The 26462-nt window shown below is 42.1% G+C and overlaps 1 protein-coding gene across 6 annotated transcripts in view; it reads right to left on the minus strand.

Moving 5' to 3' along the window:
- The window catches only part of LOC139423219 (opioid-binding protein/cell adhesion molecule-like), a 547364-nt gene that overhangs the window by 65018 nt on the left and 455884 nt on the right, over positions 1-26462 (minus strand). For all 6 annotated transcript variants that reach the window (XM_071174981.1, XM_071174985.1, XM_071174984.1 and 3 more), the window contains one exon: positions 19199-19431. In XM_071174981.1, coding sequence (XP_071031082.1) covers positions 19199-19431 — 233 coding nt within the window. The remainder of the gene's footprint in view (positions 1-19198; positions 19432-26462) is intronic.

Below are 26462 nucleotides of genomic sequence, written 5' to 3' on the forward strand. Positions count from 1 at the left end.
TACTTTGTCAGCTCGGGGATTTGATCTAGCAACCTTTCGCTTACTGGCCCAATGCTCTAACCACTATACACTATTAGAAAAAAGGGTTATTCGACTGTCCCCATAGGGGAACGCTTTTGGGTTCCAGGTAGAACCCAGGGTTCTACATTGAACCCAATAGGGTTCTACCTGGAACTCAGAAGGGTTCTTCAAAGCGTTCTCCAATGGGGACAGCCAAATAAGCCCTTTAGGCTCTAGATAGCACCTATTTTTCTCCTGCAGACAACAACCAAAACTCTGTGGCAGTTACTTGGGATCCTTTAAATTAATTTGAACGGTTCATCTGGGTAGATACTTGAGGTGTTATGGCTTACACTCTATCTTATTCATCATAAAGCAGTGATCTACTGGTGTGGCACTGTATTTCAAATGAGGTCATATCTGAAGTAATTCAATCAAACACCTTAAGTAATTTTGTCGACAGGTTGGCCACATCGCATAAAATACAGTCAATGATCCCTTTACCGTTAGACAATACATTAGAATGTTAACTCAAGCCAAAGCACAGTTTAAAGGGATTATCTCAGGCAAATCCTATCCTTATTCAGCTCAGACTAATTCATGCTCGAAATCTCAATTTAATGAGTTTCCATAATATGACGTATCGAGAAAAGAAAGCGTGCGGAGGAATTAGACCAAGTTCAAACTGCAAGCACTGAGCGAATTGGAGGGAAAACAACAACTATGGGAAAAGAGACCAAACAACATGCCGTGCAGTCCTGTAGCCTCAACATTCTCATCTTCCCTCATAAATGCAGTGACAGTGATGAAAGCTCGGAAGTGCTGTGTGTGGGGATTATGACAAATTGGCTTTGTTTCTCCTTGACCTCCTCTCCTTATCACACACAACGAGCAACTACTTAAAGAATATATATAGATAGACGTTAAATATCCTCCAGTAACTCTTGCCTTTCCAAACCACTTCGAGCTTGGGCCTTTCAATCAGCGCGTCTAGCATCTTGGCATAAACTCACGGCTACATTTCCCTGCCCCCTCTACAAACATCACCGTGGAGATGTTTTCCTCCCACTTCAGCAAAACCGGCTTGAAAGAATGAATTAGCACATGAATAGGAAAGACATTGATGTACTTAACAGGCTCTTGATTTAAAATCGGCAAAGCAAGCATTCAAAAGCTTGCGACGTGTAAATTTGTGTAATTGCTTCCCATCAACAATCTCTGCGTCTCCACCCCAGCAACCCTAACCGTTTGTAGGCATCGAAGACACCAAGGCAGGTTGAGAATCCAATCCCCCAGAATGACAGTTCTTCAAAAAGGCCCCCCCCCCCCCAAAAAACAACTCAACAAATCCTTGATGTCTACGTCTGATTCCCTTGCTCAGGTGATGCGGCCTACTCTTTTGAAGTGGTAAAGCGAGGAGACTATTTCATGATGCGATGCAATCTCCCATCAACAAAAAATCTACATTGTGCCATATACAGTCATGAGGGACTATGACACTAAACCACCAAGACAGAACACACTGAATTGGAGATAAGGCATAATCCCTTTTCCATTTCAGAATGTCTGGCTATGGCCTTAAAACAATCAGTTGCAGATTAAAGAATGCCTTACTGTGGGTTCAACAGGAATGTTTATGTTCTATTGAAAGGACGGATGCAATTTCATGTGAACACGTTAGAAGAACAGCTTGTGTCAGTTCTAACATGTCACACCCTGATCTGTTTCACCTGTCTTTGTGCTTGTCACCACCCCCGTCCAGGTGTCGCCCATGTTCCCCATTATCCCCAGTGTACTTATACCTGTGTTCTCTGTTTGTCTGTAGGCCAGTTTGTTTTATCCATCAAGCCTACCAGCGTTTCCCCCTTGCTTCTGTCTTTTTCTAGTTCCTGTTTTCTAGTTTTCCCGGTTTGACCATTCTGCCTGACCCCAAGACTGCCTGCCGTTCTGTACCTTGGACTCTGATCTGGATTACTGACCTCTGCCTACCTGTCGTTTTGCCTGCCCCCTGTTCTAGTAATAAACTTATGTTACTTAGACACTGTCTGCATCTGGGTCTTCTCCTAACATGGTTAACACCTCAGATACAGTGTAAACATTCTGACAGGACCGAGAGTATGCCTTTATCAGCAATTAATTGAATTTGTTTTGTAAAAACAGCTGTGTTAAACTACCTCTGAGCAAGGGTGCTCATTCCAGCTCATTCTAACCCCTCTCTATCCCTCTCAAAACAATGATAAAATACAAATGATCTTGAACCACAAAATACATAGATTGTTATTAACCTTTCTTCCAGGCTATTAGATAATCGCCATACCTATCAATTTTTTGTTTTAATATAATAATAACACAGTTTGACATTTTTGTTTTAAGTGGCCAGACTGAAAACATTATTATTATTTTTAAAAATCCTTTATTTCTTTTCCCCTAACCCTTCCACCTTTCCCTAATTGGAGTAAATTAATGGACAACAATACTTAGGCTTCTATTCCAGCTTATACATACAGTACCAGTCTGGACACACCTACTCATTCAAAATCAAATCAAATTTTCATTGTCACATGCGCCGAATATAACCGGTGTAGATCTTAAATTGAAATGCTTAATTACAAGCCCTTAACCAACAATGCAGTTTTAATAATTAAGGAGCAACAATAAAATAACAGTAGGGAGGCTATATACAGGTGGTTCCGGTACAGAGTCAATGTGCGGGGGCCCCGGTTCGAGGTTATCTGTAGGTAGAGGTAAAGTGACTATGCATGGACAATAAACAGAGTAGCAGCAGCGTAAAAATGGGGGGTGTGGTGGGGACAATGCAAATAGTCCGGGTAGCCATTTGATTAACTGTTCAAGAGTCTTATGGCTTGGGGGTAGAAGCTGTTAAGAAGCCTTTTTGACCTAGACGGCAAGTTCTCCGGTACAGCTTGCTGTGGGGTAGCAGAGAGAACAGTCTATGACTAGGGTGGCTAGAATCTTTGGCAATTTCTTGGGCCTTCCTCCGACACCGCCTGGCATAGAGGTCCTGGTTGGCATAAAACTTTACCCCAGTGATGGACTGGGTCATACGCACTGCCCTCTGTAAGTGCCTTGCGGTCGGAGGCCGAGCAGTGCCACACCAGGCGGTAATGCAAACAGTCAGGATGCTCTCGATTGTGCAGCTGTTGGTGATGAAGACACCAATGACACCAAGGAACCTCCTTTTTCTGTAGTCCACAATCATCTATTTTGTCTTGATCACGTTGAGGGAGAGGTTGTTATCCTGGCACCACACTGCCAGGTCTCTGACCTCATCCATATAGCCTGTCTCATCGTTGTCGGTGATGAGGCCTACAACTGTTGTGTCGTCGGCAAAATAAATGAACTTTTAACAAGGCACACCTGTTAATTTAAATGCATTTCATGAAGCTGGTTGAGAGAATGTCAAAAGTGTGCAAAGCTGTCATCAAGGCAAAGGGTGGCTACTTTGAAAAATCTCAAATATAAAATATATTTTATATTTTTAACACTTTTACTACATTATTCCATATGTGCTATTTCATAGTTGTGATGTCTTCACTATTATTCTACAATGTAGGAAATAGTAAAAATAAATACCCTGGAATGAGTAGGTGTGTCAAAACCTTTGACTGGTACTGTACTATATACACTTTACGGACACAGTATATTTTACATTAGTTATCTTTTTTGTTTCTTTTTAGTCCCACCCTTCAGCTACCCTCATCCCCTCCCATCTACCTCTGAAAACCATCCCTTTTTTTCATTCCTAATTGCTATACATTTTTCTGTGATATTTCACACATTTTCTGAACCTTTCTATTCTCATAGTTTCTACAGATTATAAATTAACGGTAAACATTTGTGCTAAGAGTATTTTTGATCAATTGTTTATAACTTTTCAAATCACCCAGAAGTGCTATACGAAGAGTTAGCTTCAGGTAAATGTTGCAGTTCTTCAGCCATTCCTGAACCTGTGACCAAAAACAAGTTACATATAGGCAGTATCAAAACAAGTGATATAATGATTCTGTCTCTAAGCAGCAAAATCTACAGAGCTGGGGTGGTTGTATCCCTTATATATACTGTATATATATATATATAAAACATTTCTATTACTTGCAAGAATTTTATATAATCATTTACGTTGAAAAACTCAAAGTTTAAGACCTGCCCAAACCAGAAACAGTGGATAGATGGCAGCATTTACACAAAACTGAAAGAGGGAACCACCGCATTTAACCATGGCAAGGTGACTGTGAATATAGCCAAATACAAACAGTGCAGTTATTCTCTCCGTAAGGCAATCAAATAGGATAAATGTCAGTACAGAGACAAAGTGGAGTCGCAATTCAACGGCTCAGACACGAGAAGTATGTGGCAGTGTCTACAGACAATCACGGAATACGAAGAGAAAAGGCCACATCTTGCTTCCGGACAAGCTAAACACCTTCTTCGCCCGCTTTGAGGATAATGCAGTGCCACCGACGCGGTCCGCTACCAAGGACTGTGGGCTCTCCTTCTCCATAGTCTGTTCTCACTACTACCGCATGGCAAGCGGTACCGGAGTGCCAAGTCTAGGACAAAAAGGCTTCTCAACAGTTTTTACTCCCAAGCCATAAGACTCCTGAACAGGTAACCAAATGGTTACCCGGACTAATTGCATTTTGTGCCGCCCCCTCCAACCCATCTTTTACGCTGCTGCTACTCTCTGTTTATCACATATGCACAGTCACTTTAACTATACATTCATGTACATACTACCTCAATTAGCCCGACCAACCAGTGCTCCTGCACATTGGCTAACCGGGCTATCTGCATTGTGTCCAACCACCCGCCAACCCCTCTTTTTATGCTACTGCTACTCTCTGTTCATCATATATAAATAGTCACTTCAACCATACCTACATGTACATACTACCTCAATAACCCTGAATAACCGGTGTCTGTATATAGCCTTGCTACTGTTATTTTGAAATGTCTTTTTACTGTTGTTTTATTTCTTTAATTACCTACACACACAAACACACACACTTTTTATAAAAAATAAATAAACTTTGATTTGAGTAAGGCATTTAAGCTTAACACTCGCAAGGCTGGCGGCCCAGACGGCGTTCCTAGCCGCGTCCTCAAAGCATACGCAGACCAGCGGGCTGGAGTGTCCACGGACATATTTAATCTCTCCCTATCCCAGTCTGCGGTCCCCACTTGCTTCAAGATGTCCTCCATTGGTCCTGTACCCAATAAAAGAAAGGTAACTGAACTAAATGACTATTGCACTGTAGCACTCATTTCTATCATCATGAAGTTCTTTGAGGGCTAATTAAGGATCATATGGCCTCTATCTTACCTGACAACCTAGACCCACTTCAATTTGCTTACCGCCCTAATAGATCCACAGACGATGCAATCGCCATCACACTGCACACTGCTCTATCCCACCTGGACAAGAGGAATAACCATGTAAGAATGCTGTTCATTGACTATAGCTCAGCATTCAACACCATAGTACCATCCAAGTTCATCATTAAGCTCAGGGCCCTGGTTCTGTGCCACTGGGTCCTGGACTTCACTGCCCATGGGTTGTGAAGGTAGAAAACAACACCTCCACTCAGCCCCCTCCTGTACCCCCTGTTCACCCATGACTGCGTTGCCACGCACGCCTCCAACTCAATCATCAAATTTTCAGATGACACAACAGTAGTAGGCCTGATTAACAACATTGGTGAGACGGCCTACAGGGAGGAGGTGAGGCCCTGGTATAGTGGTGCCAGGAAAATAACCTCTCGCTCAACGTCAACAAAACAAAGGAGCTGATCGTGGACTTCAGGAAACAGTAGTGTGAGCACACCCCTATCCACATCGACGGGACCGCAGTGGAGAATGTGGAAAACTTCAAGTTCCTCGGCATGCACATCACTGACTATCTGAAATGGTCCACCCACACAGACAAGGTAGTGAAGAAGGTTCAACCGTGCCTCTTCATTCTCAGAAGGCTGAAGAAATTTGGCTTGGTCCCTAAAACCCTCAAACATTTACAGATGTACAATTGGGAGCATCCTGTCGGGCTGGATCACCGCCTGGTACGGCAACTGCAGGGCTCCCCAGAGGGTGGTGCGGTCTGCCCAAAGCATGACTGGGGGCAAACTACCTGCCCTCCAGGACACCTACAGCACCCGATGTCACAGGAAGGCCAAAAAGATCATCAAGGACAACAACCACCCAAGCCACTGCCTGTTCACACCTCTATCATCCAGAAGGCGAGATCAGTACAGGTGCATCATAGCCTGGTTCCTCTCTAGGTTTCTTCCAAGGTTTTGGCCTTTCTAGGAAGTTTTTCCTAGCCACCGTGCTTCTACACCTGCATTGCTTGCTGTTTAGTGTTTTAAGACTGTTTCTGTACAGCACTTTGAGATATCAGCTGATGTAAGAAGGACTATATAAATACATTTGATTTGATTTGATAATCAAATCTGGGACTGAGAGAGTGAAAAAAGTATTCTATCTTTAGGCCATCAGACTGTTAAATAGCCATCACTAGCTGGCTTCCACCCGGTTACACAACGTTGCACCTTAGAGGCAGCTGCTCTATATACATAGACTTGGAATCACTGGCCACTTTAATAATGGAACACTAGTCACTTTAATAATGTTAAAATAATGTTTACATACTGCTTTACTAATTAATTTGTGTATATACTGTGTTCTATTATATTCTACTGTATTTTAATCAATGCCACTCCAACATTGCTGGATCTAATATTTATATATTTCTTAATTCCATTATTTTACTTTTAGATTTGTGTGTATTGTTGTGAATCATTTTTAGATACTACTGCACTGTTGGAGCTAGGAGCACAAGCATTTCGCTACACCCGCAAAAACATCTGCTAAATATGTGTATGTATTTGATTTGTAATTTTGGAGTGTCACATAACTCCACCAGTCCTATTTATGATGTAATTTACAAAGATTATACTGTGTGTGTGTGTGTGTGTGTGTGTGTGTGTGTGTGTGTATATATATATATAAATATAACATTTTTTATAATGTAAAGTTTTTATCAATTACTAATATTTAAGTTTAACCATAATATTTATTGTGTTATTTGTTCTGTATTTTCTGGTCTTTTACACTGAAATTGCAACCAGCTTTCTATGGATTGTTTTAAAAATAGAGATATTTTGGAGATGTTGTAATCTAAATAAAGGGAAAATCTGCCAGAGAACCAGTTCGGATTTAAGTATAGTTTTTGTTTGACTAAAGACTTTAGTATGAGGTCCAGTGCTTTAATATTTAGTCATTTTTGCCCTCAGAATTCATTATATAAATAGGCCTGTCTTGCCGTTCCAAATAAAGTGGAATATCTTTTTGCTCATTATATATATTTTTTTAAGTCGTTAGGCATAGGTAGGGCCATAAGTAAATACGTAAACTGGGATATGACTAAAGAATTTTTCCAAAAATAGACTTGTTGGCATCAACTAGAGGCCCTGCAAAGAAAGGGTTATTCTGCTGATGTGCCTGTTACACAACACACATTTTTGTACAACGATTCTGCTATCTAGAACAGTTTCAATGCAGAATTATATATATATATTTTTTGGCCTCTTGTGCCATAATGACAAAGAATGCATGTATAGTACAGCCACTTCTATAGTCCATGTTTTCTTTTATGGATATTGGCCTTGTGTCTAATAGCCCGGAGGAAAAACAAGACTAGGAGAGAGGATTGTGAACATGTCAACAGCTACAGTATATTTTCTCTGAAAGGTATGTAGCGCTAGAGGCAGCAAAATTAGCACTTGGCAACGTTGACGGTCTGGGGAGTCTTTGATTAGGACTGCCAGCGTTGCATCACTCTAAAATGGTAATGACCTCATCGTTATCTGATCACACCTGTATTCACGGGTCAAGCCATTAGATGTCAGTCAGTCAGTTGAGGATCGCTAAACACAGCCCTTATACATATTCAATATAATAGCCATGAAATACTCAATCATTATCATTAACAACTAAAACATGGTTATTATAAAATAGCAGCGGCTTGTTTTGGCAGATGATTAAGTTGAATACATTTTCAAATGCATTTTCAATACATTTTATTAATTTAGCAGACACTCTTATCCAGAGTGACAGGCACAGTAGTGCAATCATTTTGAGATATGTAGTTGTCCCACCTAACTATCTCACTCATAAGTACATTCTTCCTCAATAAAGTAGATATTAGCAAAGTCAGTACTAGTATGGGGGGTGGGCGATTTGTAGAAGACAGCTACCTACATTTTTGAATTGTTGCATTTTGATTCAAGTGGGTCGCCAACACGGTAAGTGTAACGCAACACTATTTTTGTTAATCACTTCCATTGATATCACGCTGAAATCAATAGAATAGGGGGCAAACATTTGGGGTGTAGAGATGTTTAAACAAACACTATTCAAGGGCCTCACTGAAGCTTGGAATAACCTATACATGGTTGCTTAGATGAACATTTGTACAAGGCTTCATCTATATTTTGGAATGGCGGATGTTGATATCGGGAGGCTGCCATCATGGAAAAGGGAACAAACAACTTTTTCTGTTAACCTCCACGAATCACAACCCACCTATAAGAACAGTGGGTTGGCTCCCATCTAATTAATAGTTTGACTTTCAAATCAGTGTATTGGTTTGTGGCCAGCTACTTGTATAGAGAGCCCAACCTGAAATATCTGTTCGATTTGAGAAAGAAAATTATAGCTGCGTCCTAAGTACTACGACCCCCCCCCCCCCCCCTACCCCCCTCCCAATGCGTATGGCAACATCAACTGTACAAAACCAAAGATGTTCATCTGTTTTAAGCAACTGATCTTGTGTCATCGTGTTAACTATAGGGTGTGTAGTTCCCCCTAATTCTATGTGGTCAAATACATTTACATTTAACCTTTTAGTCATTTAGCAGATGCTCTTATCCTGAGTGCATACATTTTGAAACGTTTTTTCTTACTAGTCAGCTTGTGTATTGTAGTAACACATGTTTACACATCATGGAAAGTAGCTTAATGTACACTACCATTCAAAAGTTTGATCACTTAGAAATGTCCTTGATTTTGAAAGAAAAATACTTTTTTTGTTGCATCCCGGAGTCTACTCTTCACTGTTGACTTTGAGACTGGTGTTCTGTGGGTACTATTTAATGAGCTGCCAGTTGAGGACTTGTGAGGCGTCTGTTTCTCAAACTAGACACTCTAATGTCCTCTTGTTCAGTTGTGCACCGGTGCTTCCCACTCCTTTCTACTCTGGTTAGAGCCAGTTTATGCTGTTCTGTGAAGGGAGTGGTACACCACGTTGTACGAGATGTTCAGTTTCTTGGCAATTTCTCGCATGGAATAACCTTCATTGCTCAGAACAAGAATAGACTGACAAGTTTTAGAAGAAAGTTATTTGTTTCTGGCCATTTTGAGCCTGTAATCGAACCCACAAATGCTGATGCTCCAGATACTCAACTAGTCTAAAGAAGGCCAGTTTTATTGCTTCTTTAATCTGCACAACAGTTTTCAGCTCTGCTAACATACCTGAAAAAGGGTTTTCTAATGATCAATTTGCTTTTTTAAAATGATAAACATGGATTAGATAACACAATGTGCCATTGGAACACAGGAGTGATGGTTGCTGATAATTGGCCTCTACGCCTATGTAGATATTCCATTAAAAAAAATCAGCCGTTTCCAGCTACAACAGTCATTTACAACATTAACAATGTCCACACTGCATTTCTGATAAATGTGATGTTATTTTAAAGACAAGGACATTTCTAAGTGACCCCAAACTTTTGAACGGTAGTGTACGTTAATTATATATGGAAAAGTAATTCCATTTCTTAATTTAGGATGAAGCAAACTCAGATTTTTTTTCTTTCTACTTTCACATATTTTTCCTAAGCACAATTTTAACAAGACATTCTAGGCTAGAGCGTCCATAGGGTCTGTGCAGCCGGCTGAACGTTTGACGTCCGTAAGTTTATATTTCCACAGGTGTGTTTGTCAAATGCCCCGCACTTTAGCCAGAGCCATGTACTGTGGCTGTAGTAGGTAGGTGGAAGTGACTGCAGTAGAAAGGTGGTGTGTGCAGTGCAATTGTGGGGGGCACAACCCATCATAAGGTTGCTTAATAATGAGGATGTTGCCCCCCCCCCCTCGCTGACACCTTCCCATTGCTTCCCTCCCACATGTGACTTTTTCCCTCTGTTCCTCTTTGATCTGCCTTTTATTAGAGTTTACACATTTACAAATGTAAATACACATGCACAGTCGTCTGCTAGGAGCACTCTCAATTAAAGCACACAGAGATCTGAAAACCTCAATGTCAGATTATGATCAGCGAGGTTTGAAAAGACATCAACTATTCATGTTGAAAACCCACAAAAAGAGACTGACTGCGATGACTATGATGTGAAACAAATTACGCCCTATTCCCCATTTAGTGCCCTATTTTAACCTGGACCTTGGTCAAAAGTAGTGCACTAATAGGGACTAGGGTGCCATTTGGAATGAAGCATGACGCCTATAAATCTCTCTGATGAATTATTCCAAAAAGTCTGTTCTAACGAGCACATCCTACTCCCAACACAGTAGCAAGCATCCCTCTCTGAAGTAGAAATCTAACAGCTCTCTCCACTTATGAGGATATGTTTCACCACACAACGTCAGGTGTTTTTGTTAATATCTAGAAACCCAGAGGGTTAGCCAATAGCCAACTACTCCTACTGTTTGAGTCATGGGCTGGCAGTTTCATTCTTTTGGCAGTTATCATCAAGCGCTAAAGTAAATAAAATAAAATTAATGGTGCATTTTGTCAAAATGAAAGGTTCCAAGTATAATCTAGTGCTGGACCTGTGCAGCAAAGACATTTGAACGTAACTTTTGTATTTTAACAAAATGTGTTTTTTGGCAGAAAGGCCTTCTGGAACATGTGAACTTTCATGTGCCTTTAATAACAAACTTGTATGCCATCTGTTAATACAAATACAATTCTTAAAATACAAGCCTATTTGGTTTAGCCAGAGAAAAAATCAGCAACCTTCCAGCTAGCCATGATTGGCTGAGATGAGTTGGCTGGACATGCCGAGAAATGAGTTTGGATTGGTCTGCCACACTTCTGTCTATTTGAGCTGGTCAGTATGTGTAGGTAATCCTGTCTAACGCGGCTTTAAAAAAATATAAAAATATGCGTAGTAGAACTGCATAAGTGTTGCTCTCCACTTTCTGGATGACCGAGTTTTGAAATCAGTGGAATTAGAGCATGATGGCTAAGGAGATGGAGAAAACACCTGTCTCCGGATTGCATCTTCAAACTAAGGGCAACCATGTAATCCGTGACAGAGAGGGAGAAGCATCCAGCCATGTTTACGGGTAAGATAGACTAGATAGCTACATTTTCAGATATTACGCGTTTCCAATATTTGCAGAAAGTAATTTATTTCAAGCGAAAGTGTAGTGTTAGCTAGCCAGCTAATGTTAGCTGGCTAGCTAATGTTAGCTGGCTCGCTAGCTAACGTCACGTGTATGATCTCTGTAGTAATATTATTATGTTCTCAGAGCCATTTGCTTTGCTAGTTATAGTCTAATGTTAGCTAGCTAGCATTGAACCTGGTTGGTTAGCTTCCTGCAGATTCATGCAGGGTAGTAACATAATGAGTTGGGATTATGGTTCAGTAATATCTGACAAGTAATATGTAACAATTTCACAACAATACACACAAATCTAAAGTCAATGGAATTAAGAATATATAAATATTTGGGCGAGCAATGTCAGAGCGGCATAGACTCAGATACAGTAGGATCAAATACAGTATATACATGAGATGAGTAATGCAAAATATGTTAACTTTATTAAAGTGACTAGTGTTCCATTATTAAAGTGGCCAGTGATTTCAAGTCTATGTATATAGGGAAGCAGCCTCTTATGTGCTAGTGATGGCTATTTAACAGTCTGAGATAGAAGCTGTTTATCAGTCTCTCGGTCCTAGCTTTGATGCACCTGTATTGACCTCGCCTTCTTGATGATAAGGGGGTGAACAGGCAGTGGCTCGGGTTGTTGTTGTCCTTGATGATAGTTTTTTGCCTTCCTGTGACATCGGGTGCTGTAGGTGTCCTGGAGGTCAGGTTGTTTGACCCCAGTGATGCGTTGGGCAGACCACACAACCCTCTGGAGAGCCCTGTGGTTGCGGGCGGTGCAGTTGCCATACCAGGCGGTGATACAGCCCGACAGGATGCTCTCAATTGTGCATCTGAAAAAGTGCGTGAGTTTTAGGTGCCAAGCTGATTTCTTTTCAGCCTCCTGAAGTTGAAAAGGCACTGTTGCACCTTCTTCACCACACCGTCTGTGTGGGTGGACAATTTCAGTTTGTCCGTGATGTGTATTCCGAGGAACTTGAAGCTTTCCACTTTCTCGACTGTGGTCCCGTCGATGTGGATAGGGGGGTGCTCCCTCTGCTGTTTCCTGAAGTCCACAATTGTATTTTATTTTTTATTTTTTTATTTCACCTTTATTTAAACAATGCCAGTTAATATGATGTTTACATAACCTACATTACTCATCTCATATGTATATGTATATACTGTACTCTATCATCTACTGCATCTTGCCATCTTTATGTAATACATGTATCACTAGCCACTTTAAACTATGCCACTTTTATGTTTACATACCCTACATTACTCATCTCATATGTATATACTGTACTCGATACCATCTACTGCATCTTGCCTATGCCGTTCTGTACCATCACTCATTCATATATCTTTATGTACATATTCTTTATCCCTTTACACTTGTGTATAAGGTAGTAGTTGTGGAATTGTTAAGTTCGATTACTCGTTGGTTATTTCTGCATTGTCGGAACTAGAAGCACAAGCATTTCGCTACACTCGCATTAACATCTGCTAACCATGTGTATGTGACAAATAAACATTTATTTGATTTGTGATTGTCTCCACCCCCTCCAGTGTTGCTGATTTCCCCCAGTGTATTTATCCCTGTGTTTCCTGTCTCTCTGTGCCAGTTCATCTTGTTTGTTTCTAAGTCAACCAGCGTTTTTGCCGTTCTCCTGCTTTTTGCATTCTCCTTTTTCTAGTCCTCCCTGTTTTGACCCTTGCCTGTTTCTGGACTCTGTACCCACCTGCCTGACCATTCTGCCACAAGCCTGTCTGCCACTATGCACCTCCTGGACTCTGATCTGGTTTTGACCTTTTTGCCTGTCCACGACCACTCTCTTGCCTACCCCTTTGGATTAATAAACATTGTAAGACTCCAACCATCTGCCTCCAGTGTCTGCATTTGGGCCTCACCTTGTGCCTTGATACATGCAGGTAATATTGTGGAACTGGATACAGACACCACCAGAGCATTCTAGAGTTCATGATTAAATTTCTCGAAAAACCCTAGCCCCAGAGAACACCTAGCCCCTATACCCCTGTGTAGATCTGAGAAGACTACATACTGTAGGTGTAAGCAATATTGCACCAAAGAACATCCAAGATCACTGACCTTAAATTCCCCATAACATCATCATAAACCAAGCCTCAGAAAAGCCTTAATTTATTTTATTTAAAAATAAATTTTAAAAATACCCCTTTTTCTCCCCAATTTCGTGGTACTAATTGTTTTAGTAGCTACTATCTTGTCTCATCGCTACAACTCCCATACGGGCTCGGGAGAGACGAAGGTTGAAAGTCATGCGTCCTCCGATACACAACCCAACCAAGCCGCACTGCTTCTTAACACAGCGCGCATCCAACCCGGAAGCACCAATGTGTCGGAGGAAACACCGTGCACCTGGCAACCTTGGTTAGCGCGCATTACGCCCGGCTCGCCACAGGAGTCGCTGGTGCGCGATGAGACAAGGACATCTCGGACGACACTAGGCCAATTGTGCTTCGCCCCACGGACATCCCGGTCGCGGCCGGTTACGACAGAGCCTGGGAGCAAAGCCAGAATCTCTGATGGCACAGCTGGCGCTGCAGTACAGCGCCCTTAACCACTGCACCACCCGGGAGGCCCAGAAAAGCTTTAATTTGCACCTATACCAGTATTCTACATCATACCATTTTTTTCTCTCTTTTATGGCTCACAGCGGTATTTAAATCTAATTTCCATCAAAGCTGGGATAAAAAGAAGTTTCAAGCTATTAGAGAACATACAGTGGGGTCTAGAATTATTGGATCCCTTGATAAAGATGAGCAAGAAAGACTGTATAAAATACTGAGTCACATGGTCATATGACATGAAAATAGAGCTCTTTGGCCACGCACACCAGATTTGGGTTCGGCCTTCGAAAGAACAATATGCAGAAAACACCTAATTCCTACTGTAAAATATGGTAATGGTCCTCTGATGTTATGGGGATATTTTGCTTCCACTGGCCCTGGGGCCCTTGTTAAGGACAACGGCATTATGAACTTTACCAAGTACCTGGGCATTTTAGTCAAAAACCTGGTTGCCTCTGCCAGGAAGCTCAAATTTGGCTGCAAGTGAGTCTTCTAGTAAGACAATAACCCCAGACACACATCGAAATCCAGAAATAAATGTTTAAATGACGACAAAATAAACATTTTTCAATAGCCATCTCAGTCTCCAGACCTGAATCCCATTGAAAACCTGTGGTTTGAATTGAAGAGGGCAGTCTACAAGTGCAGTGTTACGTCCGTCGTTGGAATAAGACCAAAGCGCAGAGTGGAAAGTGTACATCTTTCTTTATTTTAGATGAACACCAAAAACAACAAAAGATCAACGAACGTAAAGTTCTGGACTGCAGACCGTCGCTGGAGGCTCTGGACCTTGGATCGTCACTGGAGGTTTTGTGCCACGGATCATCACTGGAGACTGTGGACCGTCTCGGGAGGTTCCGGACTGTGGACCGCCTCGGGAGGTTCCGGACTGGGAACTGTCGCCGGAAGCTCTGGACTGTTGAGGCGCACTGGAGGCCTGATGCATGGGACCGGCACAGGTGGCACCGGGCTGATCACACGCACCTCAGGGCGAGTGCGGGGACGGGGCACAGGACGTACTGGACTGTGGAGGCCTGATGCGTGGGACCCGTACAGGTGGCACCGGGCTGATGATGCACCTCAGGGCGAGAGCGGGAGGAGGTATAGGACGTACTAGACTGTGGAGACGCACTGGAGGTCTGGAGTGTAGAGCTGGCACAACCCATCCTGGCTGGATGCTCACTTTAGCCCGGCAAGTGCGGGCGCTGGCACAGGACTCACTGGGCTGTGAAGACGCACTGGAAACACGGTGCGTAGAACTGCATAACATGGTGCCTGAACGGCGACACACACCCCAGGGTGAGTGCGCGGAGGAGACACAGGATGCACCGGACTGGTGAGGTGCACCAGAGGCCGGATGCGTGAAACCGGTGCACATGACACCGGACTGGTGTCACGTTCATCAGCACGCCCACTCTGCAGCTCTCTCAACGCCAGCACCTCTCTCCGGAATCTTGCGTCGAGCTCCTCACTCGACTCCCTGACTGGCACTGGTTCAACCCTCGGCTCCGCCGACCACTCCGTGTGCCCCCTCCAAAAATGTTTTTGGGCGGCTGCCTCTCGTGCTTGCATCGTGTCCAAGATTCCTGATCTCGTCGCCGTTCCTCTCTCGCTGCCTCTATCTGCTTCCATGGCAGGGTCTTGTCCCCTGCCATTACCTCCTCCCAGGTCCATGATGTCCTCCACTCCTGGGCACGCTGCTTGGTCACTTGGTGGTGGGATCCTCTGTTACGTCCGTCGTCGGAATGAGAGCGTGGAAAGTGTACAACGAATGTAAAGTTCTGCGGTGGAAAACAGGCTGCCTAAGTATGATTTCCAATCAGAGACAACGATAGAATTCTGCCTCTGATTGGGAACCATACCCGGCCATCAAAGAAATAGAAAACTAGAATGCCCACCCAAATCACACCCTGACCTAACCAAATAGAGAAATAAGCAGGCTCTCTAAGGTCAGGGTGTGACACACAGATGAAGGATATGAAGGATCTGGAAAGATTCTGTATGGAAGAATGGTCTAAGATCCCTCCCAATGTGTTATCCAATCTCATAAAACGTTTTAGAAAAAGGTTCAGCGTCATTATTCTCGCAAGGGAAAGGTGCTCGAGTATTGAAAACAGGGATGTCAATAATTTTGACCCCTATCTTTATTATTATTATTACTTGTTCAACCAAATCAATTTCCTTTAGCAATTGTATTAATATAATACAAATAAAATAAGCATACAATATAACTTAGTATTTGGATTATTTATTTTATACAGTCTTTCTTGCTCATCTTTAAGAAGACCCCACTGTATAGACTAGCCTTGCATCTCAGCCTGCTCAGTTCTCTTCTGTTCCGCCCTAATGCTCTGGTGCTCAGCAATGACACCGCCATCAATCAAATTGCCTCAGGATCCGCTGATTAGGAAAAATATACTATCTCAGGAGTGCAATGCCGTTAATGGGGCTCAAATCAGACCATTATCCACTTCATTAGAACATATGGCTTGAACACTGTCGGTTTTAACATTAAAATATTGCTGGGGCAAACTCCATCAACAAAGCTTATTCACATCGAAACCAGTACACTACACAGGCTACACATTGACTGCACTAATAACCAATCCCAGAAATGAATTTTGAGCCATACACATAAACGTTATAACATTAGAGTTATGAACAGTTTATAGCTACTTCCCATATCTTTAGCTCTTATTGCATGGAAGACCACGGTAGTTGAGGATACTTTTATAGAGTAAACTAGCTAATAATCGGTCTGCAATATTGTGACACAGCGTTTGTCTGGCTGCCTGTTACAAAGGGGCCCGGTTAACAATATGCTTAATCTAATGCACAGTTCCAGTTCCATTACATATATTTATAACTAACCCCTCTTCTACATGTGGTTCCATGAGTATTACAGTCTAAGACATGTAGCCTATAGGACATTATAGCAAGCCTACCTCAAAACAGATGTTCGCCACTGCTCCATTATGAAAACAAATCACATTTTATCGGTTGCATACACATATTTTGCAGATGTTAGCGCAGGTACAGCGAAATGCTAGCTCCAACAGTGCAGTAATACATAACAATACACGCATCCATATTACCAGTCAAAAGTTTGGACACACATACTTTTTATTTGTATAATTTTCTACATTGTAAAATAATAGTAAAGACATCTAAACTATGAAATAACACATATGGAATCATGTAGTAACCAAAAAAGTGTTAACCAGTGTTAACTGTGTCTCCAGTGCGTATTCACAGCCCGGTGCGTTCTGTGCCAGCTCCTCGCACTTGCCATGCGAAAGTGAGGATACCTCCAGTGATGATCCATGGCCCGGAGCTTCCAGTGATGATCCATGGCCCAGAGCCTGCAGTGATGATCCATGGTCCGGAGTCTCCAGCAAGGGTCTGCAGTCCAGAGCCTCCAGCGACGGTCGGCGGTCCAGAGCCTCCAGTGACGGTCGGCGATCCAGAGCCTCCGTCGGCGGTCCAGAGCCTCCAGCGACGGTCGGCGGTCCAGAGCCTCCAGCGACGGTCGGCGGTCCAGTGCTTCCAGCGACGGTCGGCGGTCCAGAGCCTCCAGCAACGGTTCCCAGTCCGGAGTCCGCGACGACGATCTACGGTCCCGAGTCCCCGGCAACGATCCCCGCACCAGAGGTGCCACCAAAATTGGGGGAGCCTCAAGCGGAGCGGGGTCTGCGTCCAGCACTGGAGCCTCCACCGAGATGAGATGCCCACTCGGACCCTCCCCTATAGGTTCAGATTTGCGTCTGGAGTCCGCACCTTTGGAGGGGGGGGGGGTACTACTGTCATGCCCTGACCTTAAAGAGCCTTGTTTATTCTCTATTTGGTTAGGTCAGGGTGTGACTTGGTTGGGCAAATCTATGTTTCTATTTCTTTGTTGGCCTAGTATGGTTCCCAATCAGAGACAGCTGTTTATCGTTGTCTCTTTTTTTTTTTTTTTTTGATTGGGGATCATACTTAAGTAGCCCTTTTTCCCACCTTAGTGTAACGGTTTTCCGTATGAGAAGGAGAGTCGGACCAAAATGCAGCGTGTCGATTGCGATCCATGTTTTAATAAACAAACGTAAAACACGAATCAATACAAACACTACAAAATAAAGAACGTAATGAACGTAACGAAAACCTAAACAGCCTATCTGGTGAAAACACATAGACAGGAACAATCACCCACAAACACACAGTGAAACCCAGGCTACCTAAATATGGTTCCCAATCAGAGACAATGACGAACACCTGCCTCTGATTGAGAACCATATCAGGCCGAACATAGAACTGGACAAACTAGACATGTAACATAGAATGCCCACTCAGATCACACCCTGACCAACCAAAACATAGAAATATACAAAGTAAACTATGGTCAGGGTGTGACACTTAGATTGTGGGATCTTGTTTGCGTTCTGCTCTGCATATAGCTTCACGTTCGTTTTTGTATTTTGTTGGTTTTTCGGTGTCATTTAAATAACGCTGCACCTTTAAACGAGCGTGACAAACACTCTTTTGGTTACTACATGATTCCTTATGTGTTATTTCATAGTTTTGAAGTCGTCACTAGTTATTCTACAATGTAGAAAATAGTAAAAATAAAGAAAAAACCCTTGAATGAGTAGGTGTGTCCAAACTTTTGACTGGTACTGTATATAATTGATTAGACTGTGAACGAGCACCACACGTTGGATGCTTTCCATACTGTACGTTTTTACAAGTTAGGTGGAATCTACTGGGAGATTGTAAAATCTAATAAAACAAGTACACCACCAACTGCACAGATAATAACGGATGACTTAGTGAAGTGCATTCCCAGACTGGTGTTGTTCTGCATGTGCTTCTCCCTTCATTTATATTTATTCAATTTTACATCCCTTCCACAGTGAAAGAGAAAGTATACCAATTTGTTTTTCTATGGGGTAATAAGAGGTTCTCATTCACTGAGGGGTATGAAGGCCACCAAATACACCAGAGAGGGAGATGCACACGCACACATATACAGTGAAAGAGCGAGAGGGAGAGCGACACAGGCACAGGCACAAGCACAAAGACACACACACAAAGAGGGAGAGAGAAAGAAGAGAGACACACACATACTGTACATCAGACAAAATATGTTTTTCTCCATCATCCGCCCAGACTGTATCTAGATTCTAAGGCTTTGTCTTACCTTGGACGAGGATGTGCACTGACGTCGTCCTCGGTCTGCTGCTCGTCTGCACCGCGCAGATGTATGGGCCTTCATCTGTCATGTCCACGTCCTCAATCTTGATGGTGAACTCCTCCTGATTGAGTGTAACCAGGCTCACCCTGGGATCCACAGACCACTTATCCTCGCCGGCGTACAGTATACTCGACCGGTTGAGCCAGGCCGTGTGTGTGACGATGTCCCCCTGTGCGCACCTGTAGGACGAGAAAGAAGGAACATTGCCAAATCAAACACAAGGTGAAATACAAAACGGAAAAGTAACGATTTGCTTTGCATCAGGTGAGAGACCACAGCAGGCCCCATTTGTGATGTCACAGCTTTCCCTCTATGGCATACGTCACTTCTGTTCCAGTGATGAGAGTGAGGGTGGGACAGTGTCCAGGGGGGCTGTTGTGTCATGAAGGAAAAATAAGTCAGAAGTTACATGCTTGTGTATACTCGATATCGAGTGTCGATGGCGGTCATAGCAAATGACCACAGTGCTTGTGATGCCTCTTTGCACGGATTTCTCTAGGATATCTAAGAGAATCGGACCTGTGTTGCTTTAGAAATGTGTACTGCATTTGGTGCATTCAAACATCTTCTGTGAGATACAGTAAATGTCATTATCCTTTTCATCATAGTCAAATGAACCTTAACCCATGTTCAGCTAACTTTTTGGAGGTGCTGGTCCAGGGGTTATCCATGTCAAGTGTTTGACAAATCACTAATATCTGTCAATAGGTTACTATATTGATTATGTTAACTTTGCTAAATCATATGCAATTACAGTAGGAGCTAATGGAATTTTCATCATACTCTATTTGTGGAATGCCTGGATAACCTCAGGTTTACTGTTATTACTTGGAGGTCACACAAGAAGACTTACAACGTGGGTAGTGCACGTGTGTGACGTGTGATTGTGTGTGCATCTCTGCCCATGCAACTCCAATTAATGAAAAGCTGAGAACTTCCTTAGGCACTTTGCTGGAAGAGATCCAACAGAACACACTAACTTCTTTGGCTGATTGGCATATCTGGTCGGTCAACTTCCTTGTCCTTCATTCACGCCATTCCTCCGAAATGGGAAAAGCATAGGCATAGTGGCGGTCAGTGCCGTTTATGATGAGGGAGGACAAAACATTTTTTCACGAGCTTCGCCTTTTTTCTATTACAGCATATTGGATGACTGTCATTCATATTCCATTCACCCAGTTAATTGTAACATTGATAGGTTTAGGCTACTAAATGATACTCAAATCTTCCCTATACCCATCGTGAGATTGCTGCAACCTAGCCTATGATGAAAGTTTACAACATAGGTGCACACAGGTTGAGATAAAATGTTGAGGTGACAGACAGTGACACATTAAATACAGCCTTGCACACTCTTGCCTGCATCTAGCTGATCTAGGGTGTAATCATTAGTCCAACAGTTTTTAAGAAACTATTTTCAACAGAATCGGCAGAATGAATACAGCCCTGATCACACATAAACACAGTTCACTTTCATAGCAGCCACATTGTATTCCTTCCCTCACCTTTTCACTTCATTTATGGACTTCAATGCACAACACATCTATATGTGACCAGGCGAAAAAACCTTTCCAAGCCAAACCATGTCATAACCACTACACACGGCCTACATATGTTCCCATATTAGCTAAAGTAACGTTCCTTGTCAACATAGCTAATATAACTAATGTATTAGTACACTCGCTACAATCATGCAGTAACGTTACAGTGTATAGTCAGTAAGCAGTTTAGCATTTACACCATTGGGCCCCGGTGGCAATAAATGAATAAAACCAAAAGCTTACATTGACTTAGAAGAGTTCCAGTGTTGTGTTGGATAGTCATAGCCAGCTAGCTAACATGACATCCCTCTGTTTGAGCCGGGTGGTTGAGTAGGCTAAACTATCTATCTACATTTTCTAGCTAACTGAAACTGAAAGTGGAAAAAATGACAAAAATGTCAACCACTCTCACTCTTGCTTCTCCTTCATTTTTGAAGAAATTATTTTGTTGAAAACTGTTCAACTATTGTCCTTCTCTCTCTTTGAGTCAACTACTTACCCCATTTTATGTACTGCAGTGCTAGCTATCTGTAGCTTATGCTTTCAGTTCTAGATTCATTCTCTGATCCTTAGATTTTTTTGGACAACATGTCAGTTCATGCTGCAAGAACTCTGATAACTGTCATGACTTGGGTCTGATGGGGAGGTTTATGACCTCCATAAATACCTTTCCCCTTTTTCCTCTCTCTACTCTACCGATGTGACTATTGAAAATGCCTTTGTTAACATGGAGAGTCTGGTAACATCAAAAGGTGGGAAACTGAACCATATTTCGGTAATCAAACCAGTTGAAAATATGCGTTGGTACTTAATGAGTATGATGTCAGAGATCAGTTGGTGTCTGAGACATTATTACTGATGATAGGACGACATGGACTGTATCTTGGAAAGTCTACACATTCTAGTTATCAGATTCACATGGAATTGTTGTGCAATTTAACCTTTCTGGGATAGGGGGCAACATTTTCACTTTTGGATGAATAGCGTGCCCAGAGTGAACTGCCTCCTACTCTGTCCCATATGCTAACATATGCATATTATTATTAGTATTGGATAGAAAACACTCTGACATTTCTAAAACTGTTTGATTGATGTCTGTGAGTATTACAGAACTCATATGGCAGACGAAAACCTGAGACAAATCCAACCAGGAAGTGGGACATCTGAGGTTTGTAGTTTTTCAAAGCTTGGCCTACCGAGTACACATTGAGATATGGATGAGGTTGCACTTCCTAGGGCTTCCACTAGATGTCAACTGTCATTTGAAACTTGAATGAGGATTCTACTATAAAGGAGGGGATCATGAGACCTCTTTGAGTCAGTGGTCTGGCAGAGAGCCTTGGTCTCATGACACGCGATCCTGACCGAGTTACCTCTCGTTCCAGTGCTTTTTCTGAAGACAAAGGAATTCTCCAGTTGGAACATTATTAATGTTTTATGTTAAAAACATCCTAACGATTGATTCCATACATCGTTTGACATGTTTCTAAAGGACTGTAATGGAACTTTTTGAGTTTTTGTCTGAATGAAATGCCTCATGAAGATGGATTACTGGGCTGAACACGCTAACAACAAGTGGCTATTTGTACATAAATGATGGAACTTTATGGAACAAATCAGTCATTTATTGTCGAACTGGGATTCCTGGGAGTGCCTTCTGATTAAGATCATCAAAGGTAAGTGAATATTTATGGTGTTGTTTCTAACTTTGTTGATTCCAAAATGGCGGCTATTCCTCTGGCTGTTTTGGGTTCTGAGCTCCATTCTCAGATTATGCTTTTTCCGTAAAGTTTCTTTGAAATCTGACACAGCGGTTGCATTAAGGAGAATTATATATTTAATTCTGTGAATAACACTAGTATCTTTAATCAATGTTTATTAATAGTATTTCTGCAAAATCACTGGATGTTTTGGAATCAAAACATTACTGCACGTAAGGCTCAAATGTAAACTGAGATTTTTGGATATAAATATGCACATTATCGAACAAAACATACATGTATTGTGTAACATGATATCCTATGAGTGTCATCTGATGAAGATCATCAAAGGTTAGTGATTCATTTTATCTATATTTCTTCATTTTGTGACTCCTATCTTTGGCTGGAAAAATGGCTGTGTTTTTTTGACTTGGTGGTGATCTAACATAATCATATGTTGTGCTTTAGCTGTAAAGCATTTTTGAAATCGGACACGATGGGTAGATTAACAAGATGTTTTTCTTTCATTTGCTATATTGGACTTGTTAATGTGTGAAAGTTACATATTTCGAATAAATATTTTTGAATTTCGCACGCTGCCTTTTCAGCGGAATGTTGTCGAGGTGTTCCGCTACAAGCTTGGCACACCTGTATTTGGGGCGTTTCTCCTGTTCTTCTCTGCAGATCCTCTCAAGCTCTGTCAGGTTGGATGGGGAGTGTCACTGCACATCTATTTTCATCTCCAGAGATGTTCGATCAAGTTCAAGTCCGGGCTCTGGCTGGGCCACTCAAGAACATTGAGACATGTTCTGCAACCACACCTGTGTTCTTTTGGCTGTGTGCTTAGGGTCATTGTCCTGTTGGAAGGTGAACCTGCACCACAGCCTGAGGTCCTGAGCACTCTGGTGTTCGTCAAGCATCTCTCTGTACTTTGCTCCGTTCATCTTTCCCTCAATCCTGATTAGTCTCCCAGTCACTGGCACAGAAAAACCTCTCCACAGCATGATGCTGGCACCACCATGCTTCACCGTATGGATGGTGCCAGGTTTCCTCCAGATGTGATGCTTGGCATTCAGGCAAAAGTGTTCAAATCTTGGTTTCATCAGACCAGAGAATCTTGTTTCTCATGGTCAGAGTCCTTTAGGTGTATTTTGACAGATTTCAAGTGGGCTGTCATGTGCCTTTTTACTGAGGAGTTGCTTCTGTCTGGCCACTCAACCATAAAGGCCTGGTTGGTGGAGTGCTGCAGAGATGGTTGTCCTTCTGGAAGGTTCTCCCATCTTCACAGAGCTACTTCTTGGTCACCTTCCTGACCTAGGCCCCTCTCCCTCGATTGCTCAGTTTGTCCAAGCGGACAGCTCTAGGATGAGTCTGGTGTTTGGTGGTTCCAAACATCTTACACTTAAGAATGATGGAGGCCACTGTGTTCTTGGGGACCTTCAATGCTGCAGACATTTTTGGCACCCTTCCCCAGATCTGTACCTCGACTCAATCCTGTCTCGGAGCTCTACGCACTATTGGTTTGACCTCTGACATGCACTGTCAACTGTGGGACGTTATATAGACAGGTGTATGCCTTTTTCAAATCATGTCCAATCCATTGAATTTACCATAGGTGAACTCCAATCAAGTTGTAGAAACATTTTAAGGGTGATCAGTGGAAGCAGGATGGACCTGAGCTCAATTTTGAGTTTCATAGCAAAGGGTTTGAATACTCATGTAAATAAGGCATCTGTTTTTTGTTTTTTATACATTTGCTAAACAATCTAAACACCTGCTTTCACTTTGTTATTATAGGTTATTGTGTGTTGATTAATTAAGAAAATGTTTTATTTAATACATTTTAGAATAAAGCTGTAATGTAACAAAATGTGGAAAAAGTAATTGGGTCTGAATACTTTCCGAATGCGCTGTAGGTAACAGTACAGTGAAGTAAATCCATATGAAGTAGCTAAGTTTATATATAGCTCAGTAAGTAAATCACTGTTTTACCAGTAGTAGCTAATGCTACTGCACCGCTGCCAATGACGTGGACGTCGATTAAGGCAGCTCCCGTACCTCTCTGAGGGGTTGGGTTAAATGCGGAAGACACTATTCGGTTGAATGCATTTAGTTGTCCAACCAACTTGGTATCTATCCCTTTCCCTTTTATGTTACCAAACACGAAGCTGACTCCAAAAATATTTAATCATCACTGAAGTTTTTCCAGAAGAATGCAATGTCTGAGTAGCTTATTGTGAAGGTAGGCCTATGTCACTGTAAATAACATCCCAACTCACACATGCCCAGAAAACTGACAGAGGACTATCTCCCCAAAAATGCAAGTCACGTCACTGTCTATGATTATCCAACGCTGTTAAAATCCATACTTCTAGGTGAAGTAGAGTAGAGTCAGGACTACAACAAGGCTGGACAGTCATGGGTGGCATGACCCAGGTGTTGACGTACATAGTGGGTAGGAACCTGACAGCACTGTCTTGACTGTATACAGACAGAGAGAATAGCTGCCTGATTCTCAGTTCTCTGGGCTGAACTAAAAACAGTGAAATGGTAATGTAGGACTGGATCCATGACAGACATAATGACAATTCAACAACCTACCTATCTGTTGCATGTGCCATACAGGACTGAGGACTCCCGGCCTATGGGATGCAGACCAAGGGCAGAGGCTGGCCAAGCAGCAATATTGTAATATTGACATAAAGTGAGGATGTGGATTAAATGGATCATTAAAAAATATAAATCACAGAATGGGTCAATGTTTTGTTCTGTTTATCATTCAATACCTGTTCTGATAATGTTAACATAACCAACTACAGTTACAAGCTGAGCAAACAATGGAAAATAAATCACATGTTCATTATAGTCTACTCCTACGCTCAGGACCGATCACACATTGACTACTGAAGGTTCCCATTATTGCAATTAAGTTTGAGTGTGGCCACATAGACATTTTAATTGCTATTGGGGTCCTCATGAGCACCACTGAAATTAGAACCATGTCTGTGCTCTAACAAGCCACCACTTCCTCCTCTCTTGGCTATAACCTGTGTTGTGGTTGAGGTCCACCTAAAGCGAGACCGAGTCAAGACCAAGACCAAGACCGGAGGGGCGACAAGGGGTCCGAGACCTAGTCAAGACTGAGACCAGAAAAATGCCAGTCCAATTCAAGACCATAATTGTAATTTTGTAAAATCACCACCATCATAAGAGTTCAAAATGTCAAGTATTTCTGTGTTTACATTTCAGAACAACATATGGATGCTTTAGACATTCAGAATAGTGAAAAAATGCATGCTGAGAGAAAATAGAGCCACTCTACAAATTATTAATAACTCAAAAGCAGTGGGAAACAATGGTCCTTCTACACCTTCAGAGGAGGGCTAAGGATTGATCAAATTTTTATTATAATAATTATAATTATATTTCCAATGATCTCATTTAATCTCTTTAGATTTTGTTGGAAAGGGTTAACACTGAAGATAAATAAATATCCAATCAGGATTTTTCTTTGCTGGTCTCTGGGGGGATACATCTAGTTAGCTAAATCAACCATTGTCTAGGCCATCAGAAGCTAGATAAAAGCATCTGCCATTCAACTGTATTAGGGCAACTACATTTTGGCTTGATGGATGGAGCCGTTTTTACAAAAATGTATGAAAATATCTGCCTTTTTGAAGGCCAACAGGTCACAACGCAATAGCGTTGTTTTCCCACGGTGTTGTCGACTAGTTTGCAGCGGCTGCAACAGGTCTTATCAAAGCGGATGTTGTTGCTAATTTGTTAGCTTTTCCCTTTTCAAGATTAACATTCAACAAGAAGTTAAGTTTCAAATGATCATCAGCTGCTGAGTGGAGCTGTGCTTTTAATTGCAGCACGCTTGCTGTTGCTCAAATCAAATCCAATTGTATTTGTCACATGCGCCGAATACAACAGGTGTAGGTAGACCTTATCGTGAAATGAATACTT

The sequence above is a fragment of the Oncorhynchus clarkii genome, chromosome 12, assembly GCF_045791955.1.
Source record: "Oncorhynchus clarkii lewisi isolate Uvic-CL-2024 chromosome 12, UVic_Ocla_1.0, whole genome shotgun sequence".
Lineage (NCBI taxonomy): Eukaryota > Metazoa > Chordata > Actinopteri > Salmoniformes > Salmonidae > Oncorhynchus > Oncorhynchus clarkii.